Here is a 24,661-nt window from a genome sequence, read left to right on the forward strand (position 1 = left end):
TCCATTGTTCTCAGCTCTGATAGATACCTTCGCTTGGGGGAGGGATTTGATTACGAACGTCCACTAATGAAAAAAAGGTACAAATTCCAAAGCAAACAACCACGATGTGGCGATTCAGTGTAAAAAAAACACATTCCCTGTTCAACATTTTCGGTTTGATTTGAAAGAGTAATGTAAATTTGGCTAGCGTTCGATTTTATTTGCGTTAAAAATATTTTCAATTTAGCTAAAATGTAACATTTGGATTTTAATTATTTATATAGGCTTTTCTCAACTTTTCTTAATTTGAAACGATCCAGTGTGATATATGATAGTTGAGGTATAAGTTTAAGTACCATAAAATAGTATATCGAATTAGGTGGATCTTAGTTAAAACTATAGATTTACATAACAGAACTACAACATTTATCTTTTTATATCATAATTTCAAATTTTTATATCATAATAAGCTACTCAACATACCACTCTAGCATCTTTATATTTTCACTGCCTCATACAGCATTGTAATTCAATATCTCATAAATGGCGTCTAGATATAAATGTTATAATATTTAAAATACTCAGTAGCTCGGTAATACATTTTAGTATTAGTAAAATTCATGTCTATTATTTTATAAATGTAATATAAAATAAATTCGTAACCAAATTATTTTGAAAAAATGCTTTTATATAAAATTCGCAAACATTTATTTTGATTTAGGTCCAATAAAAGCGAGGAAATTACCGTGTAAAGTCAGAACGTCCAGGAGGGTAGTGTGGGGGTGGGTGGATGGTTTTATAAAAGTACACGTGTGGATCGCTTCCTCGGCCAACACGAGGAGAGCAACACGTGTGATAAATTACCCCAACATTAAAATATCCGAGCTAACGTCCCGTTCACGTGTCCTACGACAGGGCCACATTGCAAAAATTCCATTTTGATAATACCTACGTATCAAAGATATAAAAAATATACGTAAAAGTACATATGTATACGTATATATATACATATAATGGCATTTTCGCAGAATGCGAGAAAGCGCTTGCGGGAGCGAATAAAAATTGGGAAATAAGTCGGAAATATGAAGAGTTTGCCTGAACAGAGCAGTTTGTGCCGAGCGATTGCTCTAGAATCAGAGCATTTATCTGTCGGGAAGCGGGAGAGGTGTCCCAAGGTAGTAGTAGTAGAAGTAGTAGCAAGCGGAAGAAAGAAAGAAGGTTGAGAGGTGTCATATCGGAAGGTAGCTGCGGAAGTGCGACGAGGAGAAAAGGGTTTTTCGCGAGAGGGCGAAATAAGGGGTGGTTTTGAGTATAAAAAAACCCCTACCCCTTCCTCGTCGGCGAAGGGCACGCCGCAATCTTGATGCAAAGTCGTGACTTCCCGCAAACGATTTGTCAAGCACCAAAATATAAACCGGGTCATTTGTTCGGCAAAGGGACACGCCACGGGGTTCTTTTTACCCCGATCCCCAGGAGGAGAGTCCCTATATACGTATACACACCCACCCCCCCTCGGAATAACTACTTCAGGTGGAACTTTACGACGATGTTAACTTTCGCACAGACGGGCACGGGAGAACCGTACAGATAGAGGATATAGTGGTTTGCCGGTCGAAACGTTCAAAGGAGGTCATAAAATATGTTATCGACTTTTTATGTCATACTTACGACGCCAGTATATATTTATACAGATTTAGTGGAAATGTATGATTTCGACGGAAAGCGATTTTATTCTTTTCGCCGCTTCCCCTTTTAATATAAGCGTAGGTATACAATATGCGATGAATAAAAATGCGATTTTTTTCATATACTACATACATATGCATATATATGTTATGAGATCATCTATGAGCTTATTTCACTTTCATATATATTTTTTATTTATATTTAAGTACCTAATAAATAGAATTCATACCTTGCTAATGTAGTACCACATACAAAATATAAATATTTATAGTCGCTCCTTCGATTTTGACGATTGTAATATCCACGACCTTGATTTGAATTGTTGCTAACGACTTTCTCGTATAGCACATTGGAAACCTAGTGCAAAATATCTGGAAAACTGTCTCAATCTCCGACGGAAATGTCTTATATTATATTCGCGGGCCAAACTACCAAACGGTCAAAAGCCAACTATATTCATAGGGGGGGGGGCTCAAATGTAGGGTTTTTGGATCAAATTGCACTTTAAAACGGCTTGAATATTCCAAATTTTTTAACAGTAGGTACATGTAATAAGTTTTAGCTTTCATTTCAAATCATATCTCCAAAACACTCATTGAAATTCCAACGGGAACAATACTAGTAGAAAAAGTCGGTGTAATTTATGTATATATGTATATATATACATATACAAATCTATACTATCAAAAAGAACTTTGTAAAAGCAACAGAGCAACAGAGCAACTGATTGAAATCTTCATAATTAGTTTTTCTCATCAGAACTAACTAGCCAGAAGCATAGCTTGGTGGTTGCGTTAATGCTAACCACCAGGAGGTTGCCTCGTGGGTTGATCTCGATTAAAAATAATTTATTTCGAGTATATTTGTAGTGCTACTGATCAGATTTGAATATTTGTGACTAAAAGACAAATGTTTCCTATGAGAGTTTTCCAATTTGTCTGATCCTGAAACATCCTACCCACTATCACCACAAAATTCAAATTTATGATTTATATATGTACATACTCGTATGTATGTACAAGTTTAATACCATAGGTGTGTCGCTTATAGGCAGCTCACATAAAATATTTAAAAAAATATAATAAAGAAGGGGACGATATATTGATTGTAATCATTAATACCGTATCAATAGACATCTGGCAATGGAAAACATTAGCGTTGAATATTTTCTATGAACCACGAGGTCCAAAATCCTCCTCCTGACTTATTAAAAAAAGTAGTGTATGTGTCAAGTTTAGATTGTTTAGATTGATAGTAGAAGAGGATAACGTTGTTTTTTGTATTTCCGCTAGCTTTTAGATATTATTTAATTTATATAATGTGTCACCAATATGGCCCATTGGCAACTTGCCCCGCCCCAAAAGGATACTAATTACGCTTTATCACCTCTGCGCTCTCATTATAATTAAATAATCTTATAGTTTGTCACACTGAATCAGAAAATCTTACTACGTAATACATTATATATTGTAGCTTAAGCTGATGGTGAAAATTTCAGTATCAATTTAAATAGTAGCGTGTCTTGGCAGTGCCGTAATAAAGACGGTCAATTTACATTAGAGCCGGTGGAGGGGGCCCTCAACGTAGCCCTCCTGGCCCTGCCGACTTGATAGACGGGCGAAATGTTGTAGAAAATTGTCCTTCCTGGAGGAAAAATCTACAAAATAAATAGTATGCATTTTTCCTCAGGAGTGTAGCCGCTCTCTACCCGACGTCTGAGATACCCTCTTCACGGACGCACGGAAATGTTTTGAGAAAATGCGAACATACACACATAGAGGTTTGAAGTATCATCAATGAATATAAAAATCTATACACACCCAAATAACGATTATATGGGATGGAGCGTTACAAAAAATTCTACATACTGTATGAGAGATGCTGTAAAAAAGACACTTTTACATGGCAAACAAAAATGAATCTAGAAAAAACGCAATGAAATTATAATAATTTTATATATTACAAGAAATTAAAATACAAATTGATTCAAATACATGAAATTCAAGGCTTATTATTTAACCACACAATTTTATTAATTAATACATTGGTAAATAAATACATATGATTGTTTAATAAAGTTTGAGGGGTTATGATGACGCCATTTAATGTACTAGATTTAAATACGTCACACGACTTGGCGTTGAACGAATTACCACTTTTCAGATATTCTAAATCTCTAAGACTCTAAATCTCTCAATGGTCAATTATGATTCATATGAATGTATGAATCACCGTTTGCAAACAATCTTCTGCGCGATAGCCGCAGCAGTTTTAATGCATGCCGGCCGATTATAAAATGTAAAAAATTTATTTTATTTATAAAATTTAAATTTCTGGCATTAATCTATTATATCAAAACTTCCCTGAAGGTATGTATGTTCATATATATATGAAATTGATTATTTGAGTGCAATTTTAGGTGTTTTTAAAATTTTTTTTAACAATGGGAATAAAAGCGAAAACACACTGAGTGATACATGGTACGTATTGTTTTTAGATACTTTCAAACATGCAAAAAAAAACGCAACATCCCTAGCCCATATACATATGTATGTATGTACATGGTACACGGTCCCAAAAATCACCCCCTGGCGTGTTTTCGGTGATATTTTATTTTTGTATTTATCCTTGCTTGACAGTGATCGATAATGGTGAATCCCATATTTGAAGAAATGTATGAGAAAATTGCCGGTTGCATATGGATATGCACACACGTGTGACCTCCCAAACACATGTATGCATTCTGCACGTGCAACTACACTCGAATTCGGTTTGGGGAACACCCACTGCTTACGGTCACAGAACAACCAATGTTTACAAGCCAGGGCAGGGACGAGACGTCCCATACCACTCAGTGTGTTTTCGTCCTAGACCGGATGTGAAACGAAACAGTTTGGTTAAGTCTAGAGCGGATGTGAAACGAAACACTTTGGACGAAGCCTATCGGCTGTTGTGGAAAGTTGATTTACTTGAAACTCTTGATGCGCATTTGTGTAAAGTTTGTTTGATATTTCAAAAACCAACAATTTTCGTACATCAACAACAATCGAACTAATTTGATACTAATCCAAAAAAAAAAATTTTAAAATATTTCTTATTCAAAAGGAAGAACTTTTTAACGGTGTCATTAAAAGGTATTATATCGGACTTGATCAGGATTTTTTCTCCACGTAGCCTACAAAGTCCCCACGAGGAAGGAGGTAGGAGCAGAACTAATCAAGTATTCTCAAGACGTCGGCAGTCGCGTAACGACGCCGATTTGTCCGCGTCGCGACGCTGTCCACCGAAGGCCGCCCTGGGACAAATAACACCTAGGGACCGAACCCCCTACACTGATTCCACCCGCCTCCCACTTCAATGCAAATTTTTCCCAGGATCCGTAGGAATCCACCGTGAAACTTTCCACTTAAACGTACGCAACACATACATACATACATAGGTAAATGTAATAAACCTTGGCATTAAAAAATTGAGTAGTACGCACGTACCTACATACATACATACGTGAAATGGGGAATGAAATGTCTCCCCCCTCTGCGAAAAAATAAGGTGTATTTGATATATTTGGTCCATCACCGAACAGTGGAGCCGGACGGGTTCCGCCACCCACTTCCGGTGGCCACCGTTATTTTTTGCGGCCGAATCCATTCCACCTTTATATTTACCCGCGTCGGCTTTGTGGCACTAACTCTCATATAACTAGGCCATTTGTTTTGTTTTCGGACTTTGCCGACCGAATGTCATTTTTTCCCGCCGGTCAGCAATTCATTTTCAAGTAGAGCCCACGTCAGAAATCGTGGCATTCGATAGCACACGTTTCTATTTATTTCTTACATATTACATATATACCATAATAATTAGGCTAACTTTAAATTACTCATACCCAGGTATTCATATACGAATCTGAATTTATCATCGGCGCACTGATCTTGGGTGAAAATGGAAAAATTATATTATAAATTAATCTAATGCGGGGTTTGGTGCATCCGCTCTAAAATCGCCAGATTCACAGAACGGCAGCTTTAAACGTAATTCTCGTTTTCTCGAATGATAGATTGCACATCAGATGACGAGTAACCTTTCGATGTGCACAGATGCAATTATTAAAATTGAGTTGGATCTTTCTGGCGAGTTTAATAAGGCAAGATTCGGAACTTATCGAATCTTGCCTTTTTAAACTCGACTGAAAGATCCAACTCAATTTTAATAATTACCATTTTAATAATTGCATCTGTGCACATCGAAAGGTTACCCGTCATCTGATGTGCAATCTATCATTCGAGAAGATGAGAATTGCATTTAAAGCAGCCGTCCGTTAATCTGTCGTTCAATTTGTCTGGCGATTTTAGAGCGGACGCACCGCATCCTCGTTGCTGTATGGTATGAATTTACGTGTGATTTCCGTCATTTACGTGAACCACCGTGCCGTGAACTGCTTACCATTACCGTTGTGTCGCATCGTGAAAAAACACTGTGTGAAAACAGTGCATGTCTGTTTACACGAATTGGTAATGAACTTAATACATGCATATGTATACTGGCTTTTAGTGTAAATAAATAAATTGAATATTAAAAGTAGTATAAAAATAATTTCTTTATATGTCCAAATATAAAGACTTGGGGTGTACGGACATAAATTAAAGGTAATATAATATGAGATGAGAACTGAACATTGGACTTCCACCACTCAAACATAATAGCTCATATGAATGTAGTATTCTTATAAAAAATATCAACTTTCATTTTGATAATTTAACAAATCAAAGTCAAATTTGCCTTAATTTGAATTTTAATGAGCATAATACAGGCACTTGAATGCAATTTTACGACTTGGATGTAAGCATGACAACTCGTCGAAGTGAAGCAACTTTGAAACGATTTTGACAATTACCAAAAATCTACTGTATTCGGCAGGAAACGGCAGGTCAAGTTTTAGTACGTAATTTTTCAGCCGAAATCTAGAATTAATGACATATCAATGGAATGGTTTCAACGAGTACATTATTATTATATCATATTCTTATGATACACACAAAACAAGCTCACACTAGTGAAAACGCGATACGCGGCTCGTCGAAACTCGCGCCAAAATTCTTTTATGGGCCGCGGAGGGAGGGAGGGCGGCGAGAGGGAGGGGCGAGAGGCTAGGTGGTTCGAGGGGAGTTTTTTGGAGTTTTCCTGCACAATGGCGGCGGTCTTGTTAATGATGTTCAGAAGAAAGTTTTTCGGCGGATTCGGTCGCGGCACAGCCGAATACATCAGCGGGCAAGACAGCCGTGTGTAAGATTAACAATGTGTCATAAATCTGACTGGCTCATCCATCTAAATTATAGTAGGCCGTAACGCGTAACATCAACGCCCGTCTGGCACGTGTCATTAAGCAATCGTGTAAAAGCAATCTCTTGCCGAAGACGAGCACGCAGCGTGCCAATACGCCAAAAAAACATTTATACAAAACAAGTTAGCGTGTACTACGCGCCGTCTCGGCATGTCGATGTTGTTCCGGCACTCTCCCTCTCTCTATCTCTCTCTGTCTCTCTCTCTCTCTTACGATCTTCCTCTTTAGTCATTATCGAGAAAATTAATTCAATTTCGACGACAATGTACGTACGAGAAGACAACTTGAAGAATATTTACGATGTGCTTTAACACTTCAGACATTGTAGATTCGACGAATCATAGTGACGGGGTACTGTTACAGTACTTGTCGGATTTCTGAACAACATAATAGACTCGACTGAACAGAGCTAAATAGTTCCTTACAAACATAAATAGCAGCAATCAATATAAAAACATGAATATGTATTGGTTTTTGAGGCTATAAGTGACTTTTCGTGGTCGGTTACGTGGGGCGATCACGAAGAGGGGACAGGTGTAATATTCAAAGACACAAGTAAATTAGAAACGAATCATCATTAAAGGGCGGATAGTCGTAGTTGCTTTTGCAAATAACAATAGACAGTTCCATTTGTGTTCAAAGCAAGAGAGCAAAAGAGCATTTAAACTTAGACTTTTTACGATACAGAGGAAGTCATAAAATACTTAAAATGGATTCAATTATTTCCTTATTTGGCTATCCCAGGAGCACATCATTAAATGCTAAATAGAGAAAATGTATCGCATAATGCAAAGAATTTTCTAGAAAGAAAGTTTCGAAATGAGAAAAAAAAAAGATGAACCAAAAAACTATCAATTTTATTAAGAACGAGGTATATTATAATATATCGGCAATTTAAAACATAATTGAAAACTTTCATCTGGTTGATCTGTACGGGGTACTCAAAATTTTATACATACATATACATATGTATGTATATATATATATATATATATATATATATATATACAAAACGAAAAAGGAAACCACTCATCACTATCTAATTATATCCACGTATCCTGTCCGATGTGTCGGGGCACAGTGAGATTCGGAAACTCGACGATGAAAGCTGAAAGCGCGCGAAAAAAAGTCTTAAGTACAATATAATTATAGTGTGTGTGGTTTTGCGCATCTGTTGAACGCAAAATTTCATGCAAACATTGTTCTCGCTTTTTCATTTCATCACTCTCCAACATCACTTTTTTGGCCCAAAGCAAACAAACGCAGAACAATTAGCGAACGTCGCTCTGCTTTTGATCACAACCGGCTTGTGATCAAAAGGCTTGTGATCCTGTGCGTCCCATTATTTTTGCACACTCCGTGTTGACTTAACCTCGGCGTATCGGATTCGACATCCGAAGACGAAAACGCTCAATGAGTCCCACAGGAACAGTCAGATCGATTTTCTCATGCAATCACGTATGTACATACACACATATGTATGTATGTATGTATGTACCATACTGAAAGCTAAAAATTCGCCGCTAATTGCATCGAAAAATCGATCAAAGTTTCGATGAAAAATTACAACGCTATTGAATATCAACGAGCTGTCAAACATCAATCACGAATATGAATTAATTTTAACCTCGAATACGCATCAACGTCTTATATGAATATACAAACTTTTAGGTATATGTGCATATGTACATATGTATATAAAAAAATCGCAATACTATTTATTTTTATATCGTTGAATATTAAAAAAAAGCTTTTGAAAATTACACATAACATAAGTGAAAATTTACATAAATGGCAGGCAAGAAACTGGTTGGGTATGTGTGGTAATTCTCAATGAGTATATCTCATGAATGAAGTTTCCATAGATTCATATTCCAGAAAAGAGACAACTGTCTTATGATAACATTATTTTACTTTGTTTTATTCAGTATGGTTTCAAATTGATATCGATTCATACATAAATATAGAAATAGTTACGATATAATTAAGTATTGAAATATATAGTTTATAGTTATATTTAAAGGGCCGATAGGAAACGTGCTTTTTCCATGAATCAGGGCGTTTTGGGTCTATTTACAAAGCTAGAGTGCAAAAAAAAGGTTCTTTATAAAATTTGACAAAGCAAATCGAACAATTAACAATGAAGGCACGCTTCCGGTCCGATCTCTAGTTATAATACACTATGGCGCATTATGGATTGACTGTATGTACTACAATTAACTTTAAAATAATAACAAACATATATAAAATAATTTGTATATATATACATATAAGTATAAAAAAACGGACGGGATTTATGTACGTACGTATGTATGTATGTGCGAGTGCATCGGAGTGTACGGATATTTCAAATAACAAATTTCAGAATTATCAAAAGTTATTATAACGATTTCGACTGCTATTTCGATTTCGATTTCTATTCCGGTTCCGGTTTCCTATTTCAGTTCCAATCCTGAACTCCCATTTTAGTTCCGGTTCCGGATTCCTATTTCAATTCCGGTTCCAGATTTCTATTTTAGTTTCGATTCCGGACTCCTATTTCAGTCCGGTTGAGACTTCGGTTCCGACTTCAGTTACGATTACGATGACGATTGTTGTTGTTTGTTATTATTATTATACATTATTTGAATGCATTTATCAACTCTTTTTGGGAAACCATCCAATGAAAAATCAATGAGCACAACACTAGTAAATGCTAACCTATGCAAACATTGGCCGTGGTCAAAATGTTGCCTAATAGGAAGCAATATTAGGCTATAGTCACTAGCTCGCGTCGATTGTTTAATATTATTCAACTGCGAGTATAAGGTTTGACCGCACTAGGTAGCACAGCACTGCAGCGAGGCAGCTCAGCCAAATATTGTTTGTATGAAATTGTATAAGATAGAACGCACTACGAGTGGCGCGTCAAAGTTGCCTTTTGTACCAACTCTGACGTGCTGTGCTGCGTCGCTGTAGCGCAGTATCGCCTAGTGCGGTTAGACCTTGACGCGTCGTGACGCGATGTAAAGCAAGTTTAACTTAAAAAAATAAATAAAATTACGCTCCAATTACTGTCGAACGAGGGGAATACTGTGGAACGCGATTCGAGGTGGAGATCGCGTAAAGTTGCGGCTTTGGCTCGGTTTCTACGTTGCCAGGGCTGAGGCTGAGGTTGAGGCTGAGCCGAGACTCGCAGAGCACATCCCTCAGGGTTGAAATGATAAATTGATGTTGCGGTTGGCGGGCAAACACCGGCGCAGATCGGATCGCCGAAGAAGCCGCCGATCAATCCATCACGAGGCCGCGTGGGCTTCACTGATATACAACCTATTAGGCGATGACTCAAAATACCGAGCCAACCGATATCGACACGTGCCGTACAAAAGTGTGTGAGCGTGAGGCCTTCCACTTCGAAATATATTATATAATGAGATTATTTTATGATGTGAAAATTGCATTTAATCGACACGAAGATATACGACACTGCACAATAGGATACGCTGTCTGCTATATTTTTACCACGGTGCTATTGCAGGCTGCCCCAAAGCGACACCTATGGTTTTAAACTTGTAAATATATACACTTATAGATAATAAATTTGAAATCATATTCAATAAGTGGTGACAAATAGGTAGGATTGTTTTTACCAATTTTCAACAATAAAATCAGATAAATTGGTAAATTTTGATAGGAAACGATCGACTTGGAGTCACAAATATACTTTTTGCAATCCAGGTCAAATCAGGCCTCGTACCCGAAGCCTCTCGGTGGTTAGCATTAACACAACTACCGTGCTATCTACTAGCTGATGTTGATATTATTTTCGTTTTATGTTTTAACAAATACTGTCCGACGTCAGTTATTGCCGTCAATAAACGATTTATCTATATTATTTATATCAATTTGTGTTATAATTAATTTTACTTCAAAAATAAAGCTTCGTAGAACAAAGTCTAGAGAAGGGGGGGGGGGGCGCGGTAGAGTCTTGTGCAATGTTTCAGCGTTACAACCTTTCGTGATGCTGATGTCACTATCAAATAAACTATCTATACTGTTTGTAAAGAAGTTTTGCTTCTATTAAATATACTTGGCTATGAAATTCGCATTCAACTAAATTTTAAATTTATTAATTTTAATTACGGGTAATTTCATAACAATTACAAGACAAACTTTTTAGGTCGTTCAATTGAGTTTTTATTATATTATAATCAGAAATCGGTGGCCAGGATTCTTAAATGCATCAAAACTGATTCACTATTGTCAACCATTTTTTTTGCTCTCTTGCTTTGTAGGACAATAGGAATTGACAATAGTGAACCATTTTTTGTTCATTAAAGAATCCGGGCCACCGATCTGACTATAAGTGTTTTCAGATACAAATAACTAATAACATCTTAAGCCAGCAATTCATTTGCAGCATGCTCAAATGCTGATAAAATATACAGTTTGATATTTTTTAGTGTTCTTGAACATCAAATTTTTTAAACTCATTTTATATACCTACAAGAGTATATTACATATGATTAAGTACATATCCACGTACCAACTATAAAGTAAAATTCTTTAATGTATTTACATACAACATACATATGTATTTCGGGATGTATAGTTAAATTATTGTTTTTATTCAACACCACACTCCAAACAAAAATTGTAACCAAATAATTAATCAAACCAATGAAACAAATGATCAATAAAATTAATTAGGTTTCACTATTTTTGACTTACTTACTACATATCTATGGCACAATAGTGTTCGAGCTTGTTTTGTAACAACCAACTGAAAGTATACCTACGTATTAAGAAACTTCTTAGTAAAGCTTTTTCCTTTAAAACATCGTGGAGTATGAGAGATACAGAGAAAGAGGGAGATTGTAAAACTTATACTTGAAAGTACACACAACAAGTAATCGATGGTGATTTATATAGATATTATGTACCAGTTAATTTGAGAAGAACTGCTTATTCGACGTTTATCTTGTCGAATCGAATACACAGTTTTGCTTAGATTAACTTTAACTGAACTTTTTACCGATCGGCTCCGTAGCGAACGAACGATATCTGACTGAGTAAGCGTACATCAATTAACCGAAATAAATCAGGAAACCCATGTCGCGGTAATTTCCGACCGACATGTTTTTTCCCCCATACTGGCACGGACCCTCCCACCCACCTATCCACCTCCCCCCCTTAGACTCTTATCAAGGCTGATGACGCTCACCCTCCCTGTCGACTTGGACAGTGGACCGCCACGAGGCCACGAAGCCGAATAGCAAAACTCGTATTTTTTCTATTTTTCTTTTTTTTTCTCCGTGTGTGTCAAAGATACACCGATACAATATAAATTAGGCTGTGCGTAAGACGTATCGCTTTTCAAAGTACCTACAACGCAAACAAGTTTACCGTATAGAAAATAGCACATCTTCGCAAAAGTTTTCCAATAAAACAAGCGAGCCGGGCCCGGGCCGGTGCCAGATGTACGCCGGCGGTCAAGCAGGGAAAAAATATACGCGTGGAAAAACGAGAGGAAAATACCCGGAAAATTATCCATGAAAAATTGAAAACGACGGGAAGGTGGAGCCGCGGGTAACCTTTCATCTTGGTCTACGGTCTGACGTCTGCCTGTTTTTCTCTATTAGCCGGGAATAAAAGCTTCAGAAAACGGGAAAGAATATTCGCTTTCAACACGTATTAATGGATTGGTAATAAATTCGTTACAAATTCGCCATAGAATTTTCTTTGCGAATGAAAAAAAAGATGAATTTTCCAACAAACACGTGTAGCTAACATTCGATTTTATCCATATATGTACGTACAAATGTATCTACATATTTATATATCTATCTAAATACACATATGATCATATATATGTACGTACTTATGTATGTATGTACATATGTAAATATGAATTTACAAACAAACTGCTTATGTGATATCACTTTATGTATGATTATTTTAAATTATATAGCAAATATAAAATACAAATATAGCAAAATAACATGAAAAATAGTAACTCAGAAAAATTAAGTTATACTTTATATGTTTAAGAAAATAATTTGAATTTTTTAAATTAAAAACTGAAATCATTATTCTCCAGTAAACAGTAATATAAAAATTACTTTCCTTAAAACACACGAGGAATAAACTTCATACTAAAAAGTTAATACGGAAATGTAATAAAATCTAATATATAATTTCGAAAGAGACTTTGTATGTACATACCTATGTATATGTAAATTTTGGTTCGTAGAATCCGTGACGTTAAATTTAATAAAAAACAAATGAAAATTCAAATAAATTTAATAAAATGTCTACTATTTGATTAGCCATGCAAATACCGAGCGAAGCCGGGTAAAACCACTAGTAATTTGTAAATTAAATTTAAATACACCGAATACAATAACTAGCATATTAAATTAAATAAATACAAAAATATGGAATACCTAAGCATGAAAATATAATACGAATATATTGTATTTATTCCCAACTACTATCGTGTGACATAATGCGTTTGGACACCCGTCCGCGTATTTGATCAATTCTTGACTTCAAGAAGTGGCCATCACTCTTCCAGACCCATTCGAGCCTCCCTCTCTTATCGCCCACTCCTCCCTTTCACCTACTGACATGTCCCCTGACAGGAGACAACCATAAACAACCACTTAGTATAAGAGAACGTCGCCCACCTACAAATAAGATGAAACGCTTTGCAAACACTGAAACGACCCCAAAGTGACGCGATCGAAAATTGGAAGAGCGACGTATCGTGTTGCAAATCATCTGAAATTTCACCGAAAACATACGCCCCGTTCTAATTTATAAATATATCTCACATTTTCATTTGAATGAGACGTATTTAATCGACATTTCAGTCGAAATCGTCGTTTCCGCCCGCGTGGGATGAGTCTCGTCCATTAGGGTCGGTCCGATCGTCTCCACCCCCTCCCTAGACGCGAATCGTCTGTCAACGACGATGAGTAGAAAAGATCACATGTCGCCAGGACACTGATTCACAAATAATGACCCTCACAAAGTCACAACCTACCTATGTATGTATGTACATACATTCCCCAAATAACAAACAAAATCCGCGAATAATCGTACGAAAAGTTTTCACCCCTCGGCGCTTTCAAATTTTTACGACAAAGTTTCCTCCATACAATTGTATGCGATAGAAACAAACACGAAGGTGATTCAAAGATCAAAATACATACATATTTATAATCGACATAGGTACGTACATGCACATGCTTAGTCCACCATATATGTAAATACATATGTATGTATTTTGAAAATTTAAATTTGATATAAGACCCAATTCGGATGAATTTTGACCTGCGATAAGAAAAGAACAAAACTGCCGATTCGCGATTATGGCCGGATAGGGGCCAGTCTTTTTGCCGAGTGCAAAACGCAAATTGGGATGAACGAGCGAGAGAGGAGAGAGAACGGTCCTCTTATCGCGACGTTTGTCGGCAGGAAGTCGTTTGATTTGGAGTGAAAACACGTCGGTACCAGAACAAAGAGGGGTAAATACAGAGCAAAACGGTCGGTCATTCGCATAATTGCGATTATCTTCGCGACCCACGAGCTGCCATACTCTCTTACGCAGAAATCTGACCGTCAAACTGCCACTTCCGCTTGATAACACGCGGCACGACGCATAAAGACTAATAATATCAAATTTCAGGAAAGTTATCATAACTTCGGAGATGAAACACACCACATTTTGAATATAAGCAGCCAACGAGACAAAAGTATATTTTTTTTCAATAATGATAGTTATCATACAGACAACGAAGGACAGGTAGGTGTACCTGCAGCAATAATTGTTAGGTCCATTCAAAATTCAATCGCAATTACATATGTATGTAGTCATCTGAAGAAGTACGTACAACAACATGTGCTTTATTCGAACGATCAAAAAGCACTTCGATATACAACGAAGGTAACGCTCGGTTGAAAAGGTTAATTATTTACAGTCGCCAGGATGCAGACGAGCCACTGACACAGGATGTTACTCCAATATCATGAATCCTTTTATAACCGACCATGCACACCTACATCCGACGCACACATACAGACTCTCAAAAATGTTACAGGAATAATTGAAGGGCCAGAAACGAAGTCCGATCGGATCCAACTGAATAAACACACCTACTCGTATTGTGAATGTTACTTTGTGCCTCGTACTCGGAAGGCGTATCAGTGCTCTTCTTGTTCTCCCACGTAATGTTATTTCGATCATACATATGTATTTACATACATAGGTATCTACTTACATACATTTATACATATGTACAGGAATCCATTGATAATTTACCAGCATCTCTTCACCTCAACAAAATTCGTTGTGCAATCTAAAATTAATTTTAAAAAAGCGTTTCTGTTTCTTTAGAATCGCTTCGATTGCCTCATCGCTACTTGACTCACTGACGAAAGTCGACATTTAAAATATGTATGTACATTAATCTCTATGAATACAATCATCACCGGGTTTATGCATATGTCCATTATTATTACAAATTTTTACTGTCGAAGCAATTAAATTTTAATGAGGCAAAGATTATTCGATTTTCTCTTGGCATATTGATTTTATTGCTCATTTCTAGGTAAAATCGTTTCATCTTTACGTTTTCGCGCCACTTTGATGTAAACAAGCACACGTGCCTAAAAACAATATACTAAATATTTGCAATACAATAAATACCGAAGTTGCTGTTTCACAAAGATTTAATTTCATCTATGTATAATAAAATAGTAGAAATGGTAAATAATTATTTATATTTAGGTCGAATAATTGACATGTCCGGTAGTAAAGAAGAATAAATAAAGAGACGTATGAAATTAGGGTGAAGTGCATTTGGATGAATGAATGTTGTTTTAAAATCAAAAATGCCACTCTGTCTGAAGAAAAAGATCTTCGATCAATGCATTTTGCCAGTGATGACATATGGATGTGAAACTTGGACATTGATAACCGTATAGATGTGAAAATTGGATTGAAATCAAGATACTACACCAAGTCCAATCCATTCAAAGAAGTATGGAACGCTATTGACTTGGCATAACGGGGAAAGACAGGAAACGGAATATGTGGGTGAGAAGTATAAGTAATATATAGTGGATAGAATGAAGAGATTGAAATGCCAAAGGGTGGGCCACTTGGCTAGAAGAATGGACGAAAGGTGGACAAAAGAAGTACTATAATGGTACCCGTGAAAATGCAAAAGGGTAAAAGGAAGACCGCAGGGAAGATGGGTAGAGGCCTTCTTCCAGTAGTGGATGGTGAATGGCTGTAGATAATGGTGATAATGATGTACCTATATATTGTTTTTTCTGTATTTTCTGGCCACAGTGTCATATTGGGGTAACCTGTAGACACTGGTATATGTGTATTAAAATAAAATAAAATAAAAACATATCCATTTTCTTGTAAATTAGCTTTGTGAATTAACAATAGTTTCGTTTATTAGGTTCATTTTATACAGTACGTCATACAATATCTTCCACACAGCTTGAACCCACTCCAACGGACTGGGTCTGCTCTCGAGTATAGTCGTTCGTTTGCTAGCAGATTTAAAACATGAGATCGATTAGCTAGCAATTAATTATGTATGTATTATTTACGAATTATGCAGTTCGATCCTACCTAGATATGTACATATATATGTGTATATATAGGCACTATATTCTAGAGAGGACTACTGCGGACTGACTATTGGCCACTAGGCCATTTAAATCTGGCGTTTATCAAACGATACAAATGTTATTGTTATGCGAGAGATTAATATGTACCCAAATGATGATAATAGACGTAGTTCCACATGAAAAATGAATCTAAAACCGTGTGTTTTCCACGGGATGATTCAACGAGACACCTTTCATCGCCGCAATTGGTCCGAATTCACCTGACGACACGGCAAACGACCAATGAGAAGACGTTTCACCTGCAGATCGATAAGCGTGGGCGTGTCGACAACACCGCGTCCAATAACAGGTGCGCACCTGTGCGCCAGGTGAGCCAATGGCAGGTGCGCAGGTGAGCCGCGCAGGTGGGCCGAGGCACCCACAACTCTATTGGCCACCACTGGTGAGACGGCGCACTGCGCAACACCCAGAAGAGCAATGTCCAAATTAAAAGTTAATATAAGATTTAAAATTGTCTGTTAATATAAGATTTAAAGTGCCTCCCAAAATTGGACACCTTCGTTTTTCAGAGGGCTTTCATCGAGTAACATAAACAACCAAACAACGGCACGGAGAGTGGGAAACTTTTGCTTACATCAAAAGTATTGCGCAAAGCTATGCAAACTCAGCTATGTGAAACAACAGCCTCTCAACGGATACCTACGTTTGCCGTATACTCTGTTCGCATCCAACGCTACCAATTATATTTTTGAATAGATATAATTTCATTTATGTGAAGTCTAGTTTAAACTATGAGTAGGTACGTACATTTTTTCGCAAATTTTACATATGTATAATTTTAAATATATATAGCAATTCATCAGATGATAAAATAGTAGAAGTATATATAGAAGATTTATATTTAGGTCAAATAATTGACATGTCCGATAGTAAAGAAGAAGAAATAAAGAGACGTATGAAATTAGGATGGAGTGCATTTTGACGAATGAATGTTGTTTTTAAATCAAAAATGCCACTCTGCCTGAAGAAAAAGATCTTCGATCAATGTATTTTGACAGTGATGACGTATGAATGTGAAGCGCCAAGATGCTACATAAAGTCCAATGCAATATAATAAGTATGGAACGCTGTATTTTTGGCATAACGAGGAAACACATGAAGAGGAACACGTCGGTCAGAAGTATGATAAGGTTGACATAGTGGATAGATAGAGTAAAGAAATTGAAATGGCAATAGGCGGACCACATGGCTAGGAGAATGGAAGAAAGGTAGGCAAAAGAAGTACTAGAATGGTACCCGAGAGAATGTAAAAGGGTAAAAGGAAGACCACGGGGAAGATGGGTAGACGAAATTAAGAAAATGTGTCGGTGAGTGGATGATGGTTGCGCAAAACAGAGAGCGGCTGTAGACGATGATGATGTTTATACATATCTAATAAGCTCCCATTGCTTTTTGCATGGAGCAGAAAAAATCAAATGATAGAATGTCTATTCGAATACATTGCTTTGGATCAAATGAATTCCAATAAAAAGGAGGTTTGTAGAAATGGTCGGAACTTCTACAAATTTGTTTAATAAAAATCACAGTTGATCATATCATACTTGATAAGTGAATTCCGACTGTTCGAAAAATATTGATTTGGATGGAGATCTTTGAAATTTGCCCTCACCTGAAACAATATAAAAAAAAATTATTATATTACATGTAGAATACATAACCATCGCGTTTTTTTTTTTTTTTTTAATGCTTTTCATTATTACGAAATTATGTTCACAATACATCTTATATCTATTTTAATAGCTACTGATCTAGTGATCATTTTCTATTTTACAATTTTATTTAATTTAGTTAGTAATCATAGTATTATATTATTCTAATGTTAATGTACAGCATAATAGGAAAAAGAGCTCAAAAACCTATTTACAATAACCATCACGTATAAAATAAGACGTATCCGCGTGTTCTATTCGAAACGTTACACCCAGAGTTCAAACAGATTAATTTAATTCATGGAATATATGATTCAACCGCGTACATTCGCGGTGAAGATGTATCGCCAACATCTTCAGGTCTAACAAGGAGAGTTGGGTAGGTGGTAGGTAGGTGTAGGTAGGCCACCTCTCGTCTCCCTACAATATCCTCGTTGAGATGCAAAAGTTTTATTTGCGCTACGCCAGGAGCAGTTTTCCGCTTATTCATTATAATTTTGTTTCACTGCCGTCTTATATATGTATATATATATATATATATATATATATATATATATATATATATATATATATATATATATACATATATTATAGATTTAAATGTGGAGGCGTACCCTCAACACCGTAGCATCGCCGAAAGGCTCTCATTTACAACGTCAAATCAAATACGCAATACAATCAAAACTTTCCAGCAGCACGAAAAACTTCATCAAATATTTTTGTTTACATGCAATAAATAAAAATATACCGCGAATGAGATCGAGTCAACCGAATCTTCACATCATTAAACTCGACGGAAGTACTTCTCAAAAAGTAAACCAACTTAATTTTAACAAAAAATATTTTTAATTAAAAAATAACTTTAATTAAATTTGTAAAATTTTGAAAACTCGATGTATGTATGTATGTAGTTGGAAACAGTAGCAATAACATATGTTCATTTGTATATATTATACATGTTTGTATATGTACATAATAACTATCGCCTACTACTTACTTATGCACCTATGTATGTACTTTAAAACAAAACATAATCAGAAGTGTCGAGTCCTTTTTGCAGAGCCATTAGATTCACATATCTACATATAAAGTTAATGGAACTGGAATGAAATCAATTACATTACACAAAAACACCTCCATACATAAATTATTATTTAAAATTCGGACGCTTTGAATCGAACGAAACGAACGGAAACAGCTGGCGTATGCAAAGGGTTAAAACGTCGCCGCGCCCGGTGCGTATAAAAGGCGCAATGAATTTTCACTTTTTCCGGGGAAAATTTAAATAAGACATTGTTCTCCCGTGTGTATCTGGAATTCAATCGAGTTTATCGCGACAGAAGTTTTATGAGATCCGAGTTGGGGAGCAAAACCCCCCCCGGCAATCCCACCCCCCACACCTTAAACTTGCTCGCTGACACCCCCAACCCCTAGGACCGACCCCGAGTCGGGGTTGTGGCTCCTGAGCGACGAGAAGGAGGTGTAGCTGAGCAGTATCGCGAGGGCAAGAGGTTCTAGGTGGTATAAACAAAATACATTTCGCCACCCCCTCCCCCCTCACTCATACCCTCCCGCCGAACTCTGCGGAGTACAAAACCGCCCACGCCCGCCCACCCACCGTCCGACAGCCGTTCCCTTTCTTTACTTATTCACGGATTTTATTTTATTACGTCGACCGACGGAAAGGAGGAGCGAGAGGGACGGAGAGTCCAAGGTATGTATTTCATGCTGCGAGTTCCTTTCAGAGCGTGTTCGCTGAAATATCCGAATACCAACCGAGAAGTAGAAGAAGAAGCACGCCGCAATGTCCACCCCTAATTTATGGCCAACAAATCAATGTAAAACATCGCGTGTATAACAACAAACAAAACACGTCGCCGGAGCTAATGCGAGCACCGGTTAACAACAATAAATCCATGTTTATAAAATATGTGAGATATTTTCCTTTCGAGTACTACTCTATAATAACTCCAAATAGAATTCAATACATTCATGAAATGCCAAATTCAATTATGTTTTATATGTACATACATATGTACATATGTATGTATTTGAAAATGTACAAAAAACGGCGAAATGACGTACATATGCACGTCGGTGGATATGTTGTTATTTAGGGTTACAGAATCTTGCTGATCCCAGAAAACGTAAAATGCAAAACGTACACCCCAGTTGAATACGATTTTTACGCATGTACGTAACAAAAGAGATGAACATTGTTTTTATATTACACGACAAGACAACAACTTCCTAAAAAATAATAATCGTTTTACGTATGTATGTACATACATAGAAATTTCACGGAAAATTTAGATTTTTTTCATGAAAAGGTTACGTGAGTTTGAGTTTTTAAGTAGGTATAATAATATATATATAACACAGAAATTGATTAAACACACATGTAACGAAAAAATTTACAATTTATTATTGATAAAAGAGCCCCGATTATTTTCTGTTATTAGGTATTAATTATATTTCGGAACATATGGACTAATAAGAAATATTTCCTGATTCCAAAACATAAATCGACACGCCAAATCTTGAGAATAAAGATATTTCTAGCAACTAATCATCATCATCATCATCATTTACAGTCATTCGCCATCCACTGATATATAATATGAAGACCCTTCCAAGAAGAGCTTCCATTTATATTTGCTTTAGGCAACTCTCATCCATGTCACTCCATATACTTTTCTTCACAAACTTCATCCACTCATCTTCCTTGTGACCTTTTTAGCATCCTTTTATGTACATTAACTTGAGTTCTACCACTTAGTTGGTTTATATACTGAAATTATATAAACCAAGATTTATACATTTCTAATTCATTAAATCGAAAACGAACCATTGTTGTAGATATCGAGTGGAAGCCTGTACATATCTACACATGCATGTATGTTTGTCTATAGGTAAAACCTCCAGCTTCGTTGAACGGCAAACCGCGAGATACGCGATGGGTACCTACACCGGCATTAAAAATAATACATACACACGCGGGAATGTATCAGTCGCGCATCTCGTAAAACTTTACGATCTATCGCTTTTATATTGGGGCAAAGAGAGAGTATGCGGTCTCCGTCGGCTCGTAGCCCAAGAAGAAGAAACACACACACACAACAATCGAGAAGTTTGTTCCTTCTTGCTTTCTCACTGGTCGGAGGTGGCCATAAAACGAAACGTTTTATAGGTAACTAAATGAGAGGCATACACAAAACTGTGACGACTGACAGAAAAAGCAAAAGAACGAAGAAAAAAAAACGGAAAAGTGCGTAATAAACCGTCTCCGAAACAAACGACGTTACTGTGTAGGTAGTATCTGTCTTATATCTGCCATCTTGTGTGCATCTCTACCCAGGGAAATCGCTAGCTCGTAAAACGGTTAACTACTCACGGATGTCTAATACACTTTTGCATTCATACGGATGCAATTGGGTTTATTGAATCGTAGACACCAGATAAAAAAAAAATATTTTTTTACAATATAAGATCTGTGACTTCCTTTCCATTAACTTTTCCGACCGATCTATGTATATACATACATATGTACAAACAAGCAACGGAGACAGAGACCGAGGGAGAGAGGGGGGCCATTTCGAGATTGTCGGCACTCGAAATCGACGTATCCGAAGATTATCTCTTTTTGTCGTTATTTTATTTCGACATGCCCAAAATTTATAACAACGATCGTCCCACATTTGCAAAACATCTAAAAATCAGCCGGCTCAGCAGTCCGCCGTCGAAGGCATATTTAGCCTTAGAGTGATTTCAAGACTCGCAGCATCAGCAGTTCGCAGACCGGTTAAAAGCCGAGGACTCTCCTCTCGAGTGAGAACGCGCGCTTCTTTCTACATACATACTATACCCACTTCCTATTGCCCGTTTTCTTTCGCCTGTTCGTTTCGACCGGATCGACTGTTGCGTGGATTACGCGTATACGGATTCTGCGTATACCTAAAATCTACTTCTCTCGTGTGTAAATAACTCGCATAAAAAGATACCGCGCGCGCGTTTACGGCTATCCATTTTTATCGTCGGCCAACTATCCATGTACAAATTATACAAAACAAACATACTTCAGAACGAATAATGGATGCACGCATCAGTGCACAGTAGCTACCTACTCGCATAAAATAGCCTATTTTATTGCTTAAATACTGCAATCGTGGGCAAAATTTTAACCGGCTTTATAAAATTTGCAATTTACGATTCTCACTTTATTGCCGGAAGACTTGACACTCAAAATTTCGATGAAGTGCATTCACATCTATAATTTTATGTAGTATTTCTCAACCGGGAGATTGCAAGATGACAATGAAGAAACTATGTCAACTGAAGATTTATTTAAACTGAAAATTAACAGAATTTTGACAATGTATCGCATCAAATAGATTGGCGGCATGAATATATGAAAACTTTCTATATATTTTTTTCTGTATCTGTGGTGTTGCAAATTTACAAAAATCGACTGCAGATTTGTTTTATTAAGTATGCATGGCACAGATCCATATGATGTGATGGTGTATGGATGCAAAACTGCACGAGTTCCAGTGCATTCAAAAAACTATGGAACGCTGTATAATTAGCATAACAAGGAGAGATAAAAACCAAATATGTGGGTTAGAAGTATGACAACGATGGTTGATGTAATGGTGATAGTAAAGAAATTGAAATGGCAATGGTCACGTAGCTAGAAAAAGGGACGATGGATGGAAGAAATTAGTGCTCGAATGGTATCCGAGAGAATGTACAAAGGTGCAAAGAAGGCCACAGGGGAGATGAATGGATGAAATCAGAAAAATATGTAGAATGAGACGAATGGAAGCGTGTTGGAGGAGCCTCCATCCAACAATGGATGGCAAATGGCTGTGAATGTTGATGATGATGATTATGAACAGCAGAACGGGAGCTGGGCATTTAAGGGCTTATTAAATATGAGGAGAACAATTTTTGAAAATGAGTTCCAGTCAAAAAAGCATAGAAACCGCTGATATGATAAATTACGAGAAATTATGAATTTACGATTGACTGACAGAACGATTAAAAATAATATTTTAAATTAATTTCAGCGAATCAATGTCAACTTATACACACATATTCACTTTTAATCTTTTAAAATCAAAATTTATGCCCGTCAGATTAGGTACATTCTTACATATGAGCCTAATCTGACGGGCATACATACATTTGTGCGGTCGAATGAGCAAAAACATTAATCAAAACATGTATGACGTAAAACCGCAACCGATATCTATTTCGATTCTGTATCGAAAATGTCATTTAAAAACATTACAACGAATCGACACGTAAGATTTCTATTTGCATCGTGACATTTTGCGTGAATTATTCATAGCCCTCCGAGTTATTGACGCAAAAGAAAATTGAATTATAATACGAATAAGTATAGAGTTCATTATCGTATCCGTTACGTTGCGGTATCGCAAACCATTTTAACTACACACATATATCCATACATAAAATATACATACATATACTGTGTTCTATGCGTTGCACGTGAGACGTATGCATGTTTGTACGTATGTGCATACATATGAGTAACACTGAAGAGAATCGCGGTTGCCTAATGATAAAAATGGTTTATCTGTTTAACCGCAGTGACTAACCTGACTGGACATTGCGTGCAGATAGCATGTGACTTGAAGTCATGAAAATATAGTAACATAACGTAATCTTAAATAGGTATTAATAAACTTTATACCTATACATATATGTACACTTGTGCATAGATACTGAAATTGACTTTCGAATCAATTTTAGTTGTCGAACAATGGTAACAAGAACATATTTATATATGTGTGTATGTACTTAAAATGAATTAAAATCTATTTTACATCATATGAATATTTTCATCAAAAACACACAATTAAAGAGCTCCCGATGCAAAATTGATTTATTTCATTTACTTGCTTCATGTTTACTGGGCCGCTTTAAGTTGAGAAACTCAATTTGAGTGCAGAATATGTAACCTATAACTTAATTACAGCACTTAATAGTAGGCAGCTGTACTACAAACCATATTATTTATTGATTCGTTTTATTTTTTTTTAATCAGAAACAAACAGCATTACAACATATACCAAAAAAGTTTTTAAAAATAAATTACAAAAATAAAATAAAATAAAAACAAAGAAGAAAGCATTAAATAGTGATAGATATTATGTACATTTGTTATACGAAGAATAATGAAAAGGAACGACAAAATGGATCATATGATGGGAAATAATGTTAAGAGAAGAGTGAGATCTACATATATGGATGTATAAAAATACAAGAATAGTTGGTAGAACAAGGATTA

The 24,661-nt window shown here is 36.4% G+C and overlaps 1 protein-coding gene across 1 annotated transcript in view; it reads right to left on the reverse strand.

Annotated features, from left to right (window-relative positions):
* LOC143912591 (uncharacterized) overlaps nucleotides 1-18,699 on the reverse strand; it is a 194,226-nt gene extending 175,527 nt beyond the window's left edge. The window contains exons 1-2 of the mRNA XM_077431882.1: nucleotides 18,672-18,699; nucleotides 18,238-18,305 (exon numbers count right to left, since the gene is read on the reverse strand). Of these exons, the coding sequence (XP_077288008.1) occupies nucleotides 18,238-18,305; nucleotides 18,672-18,699 (96 nt within the window). The remainder of the gene's footprint in view (nucleotides 1-18,237; nucleotides 18,306-18,671) is intronic.
* Nucleotides 18,700-24,661: the final 5,962 nt, after the last annotated feature.

This window comes from Arctopsyche grandis, chromosome 6 (assembly GCF_051622035.1).
Source record: "Arctopsyche grandis isolate Sample6627 chromosome 6, ASM5162203v2, whole genome shotgun sequence".
NCBI lineage: Eukaryota > Metazoa > Arthropoda > Insecta > Trichoptera > Hydropsychidae > Arctopsyche > Arctopsyche grandis.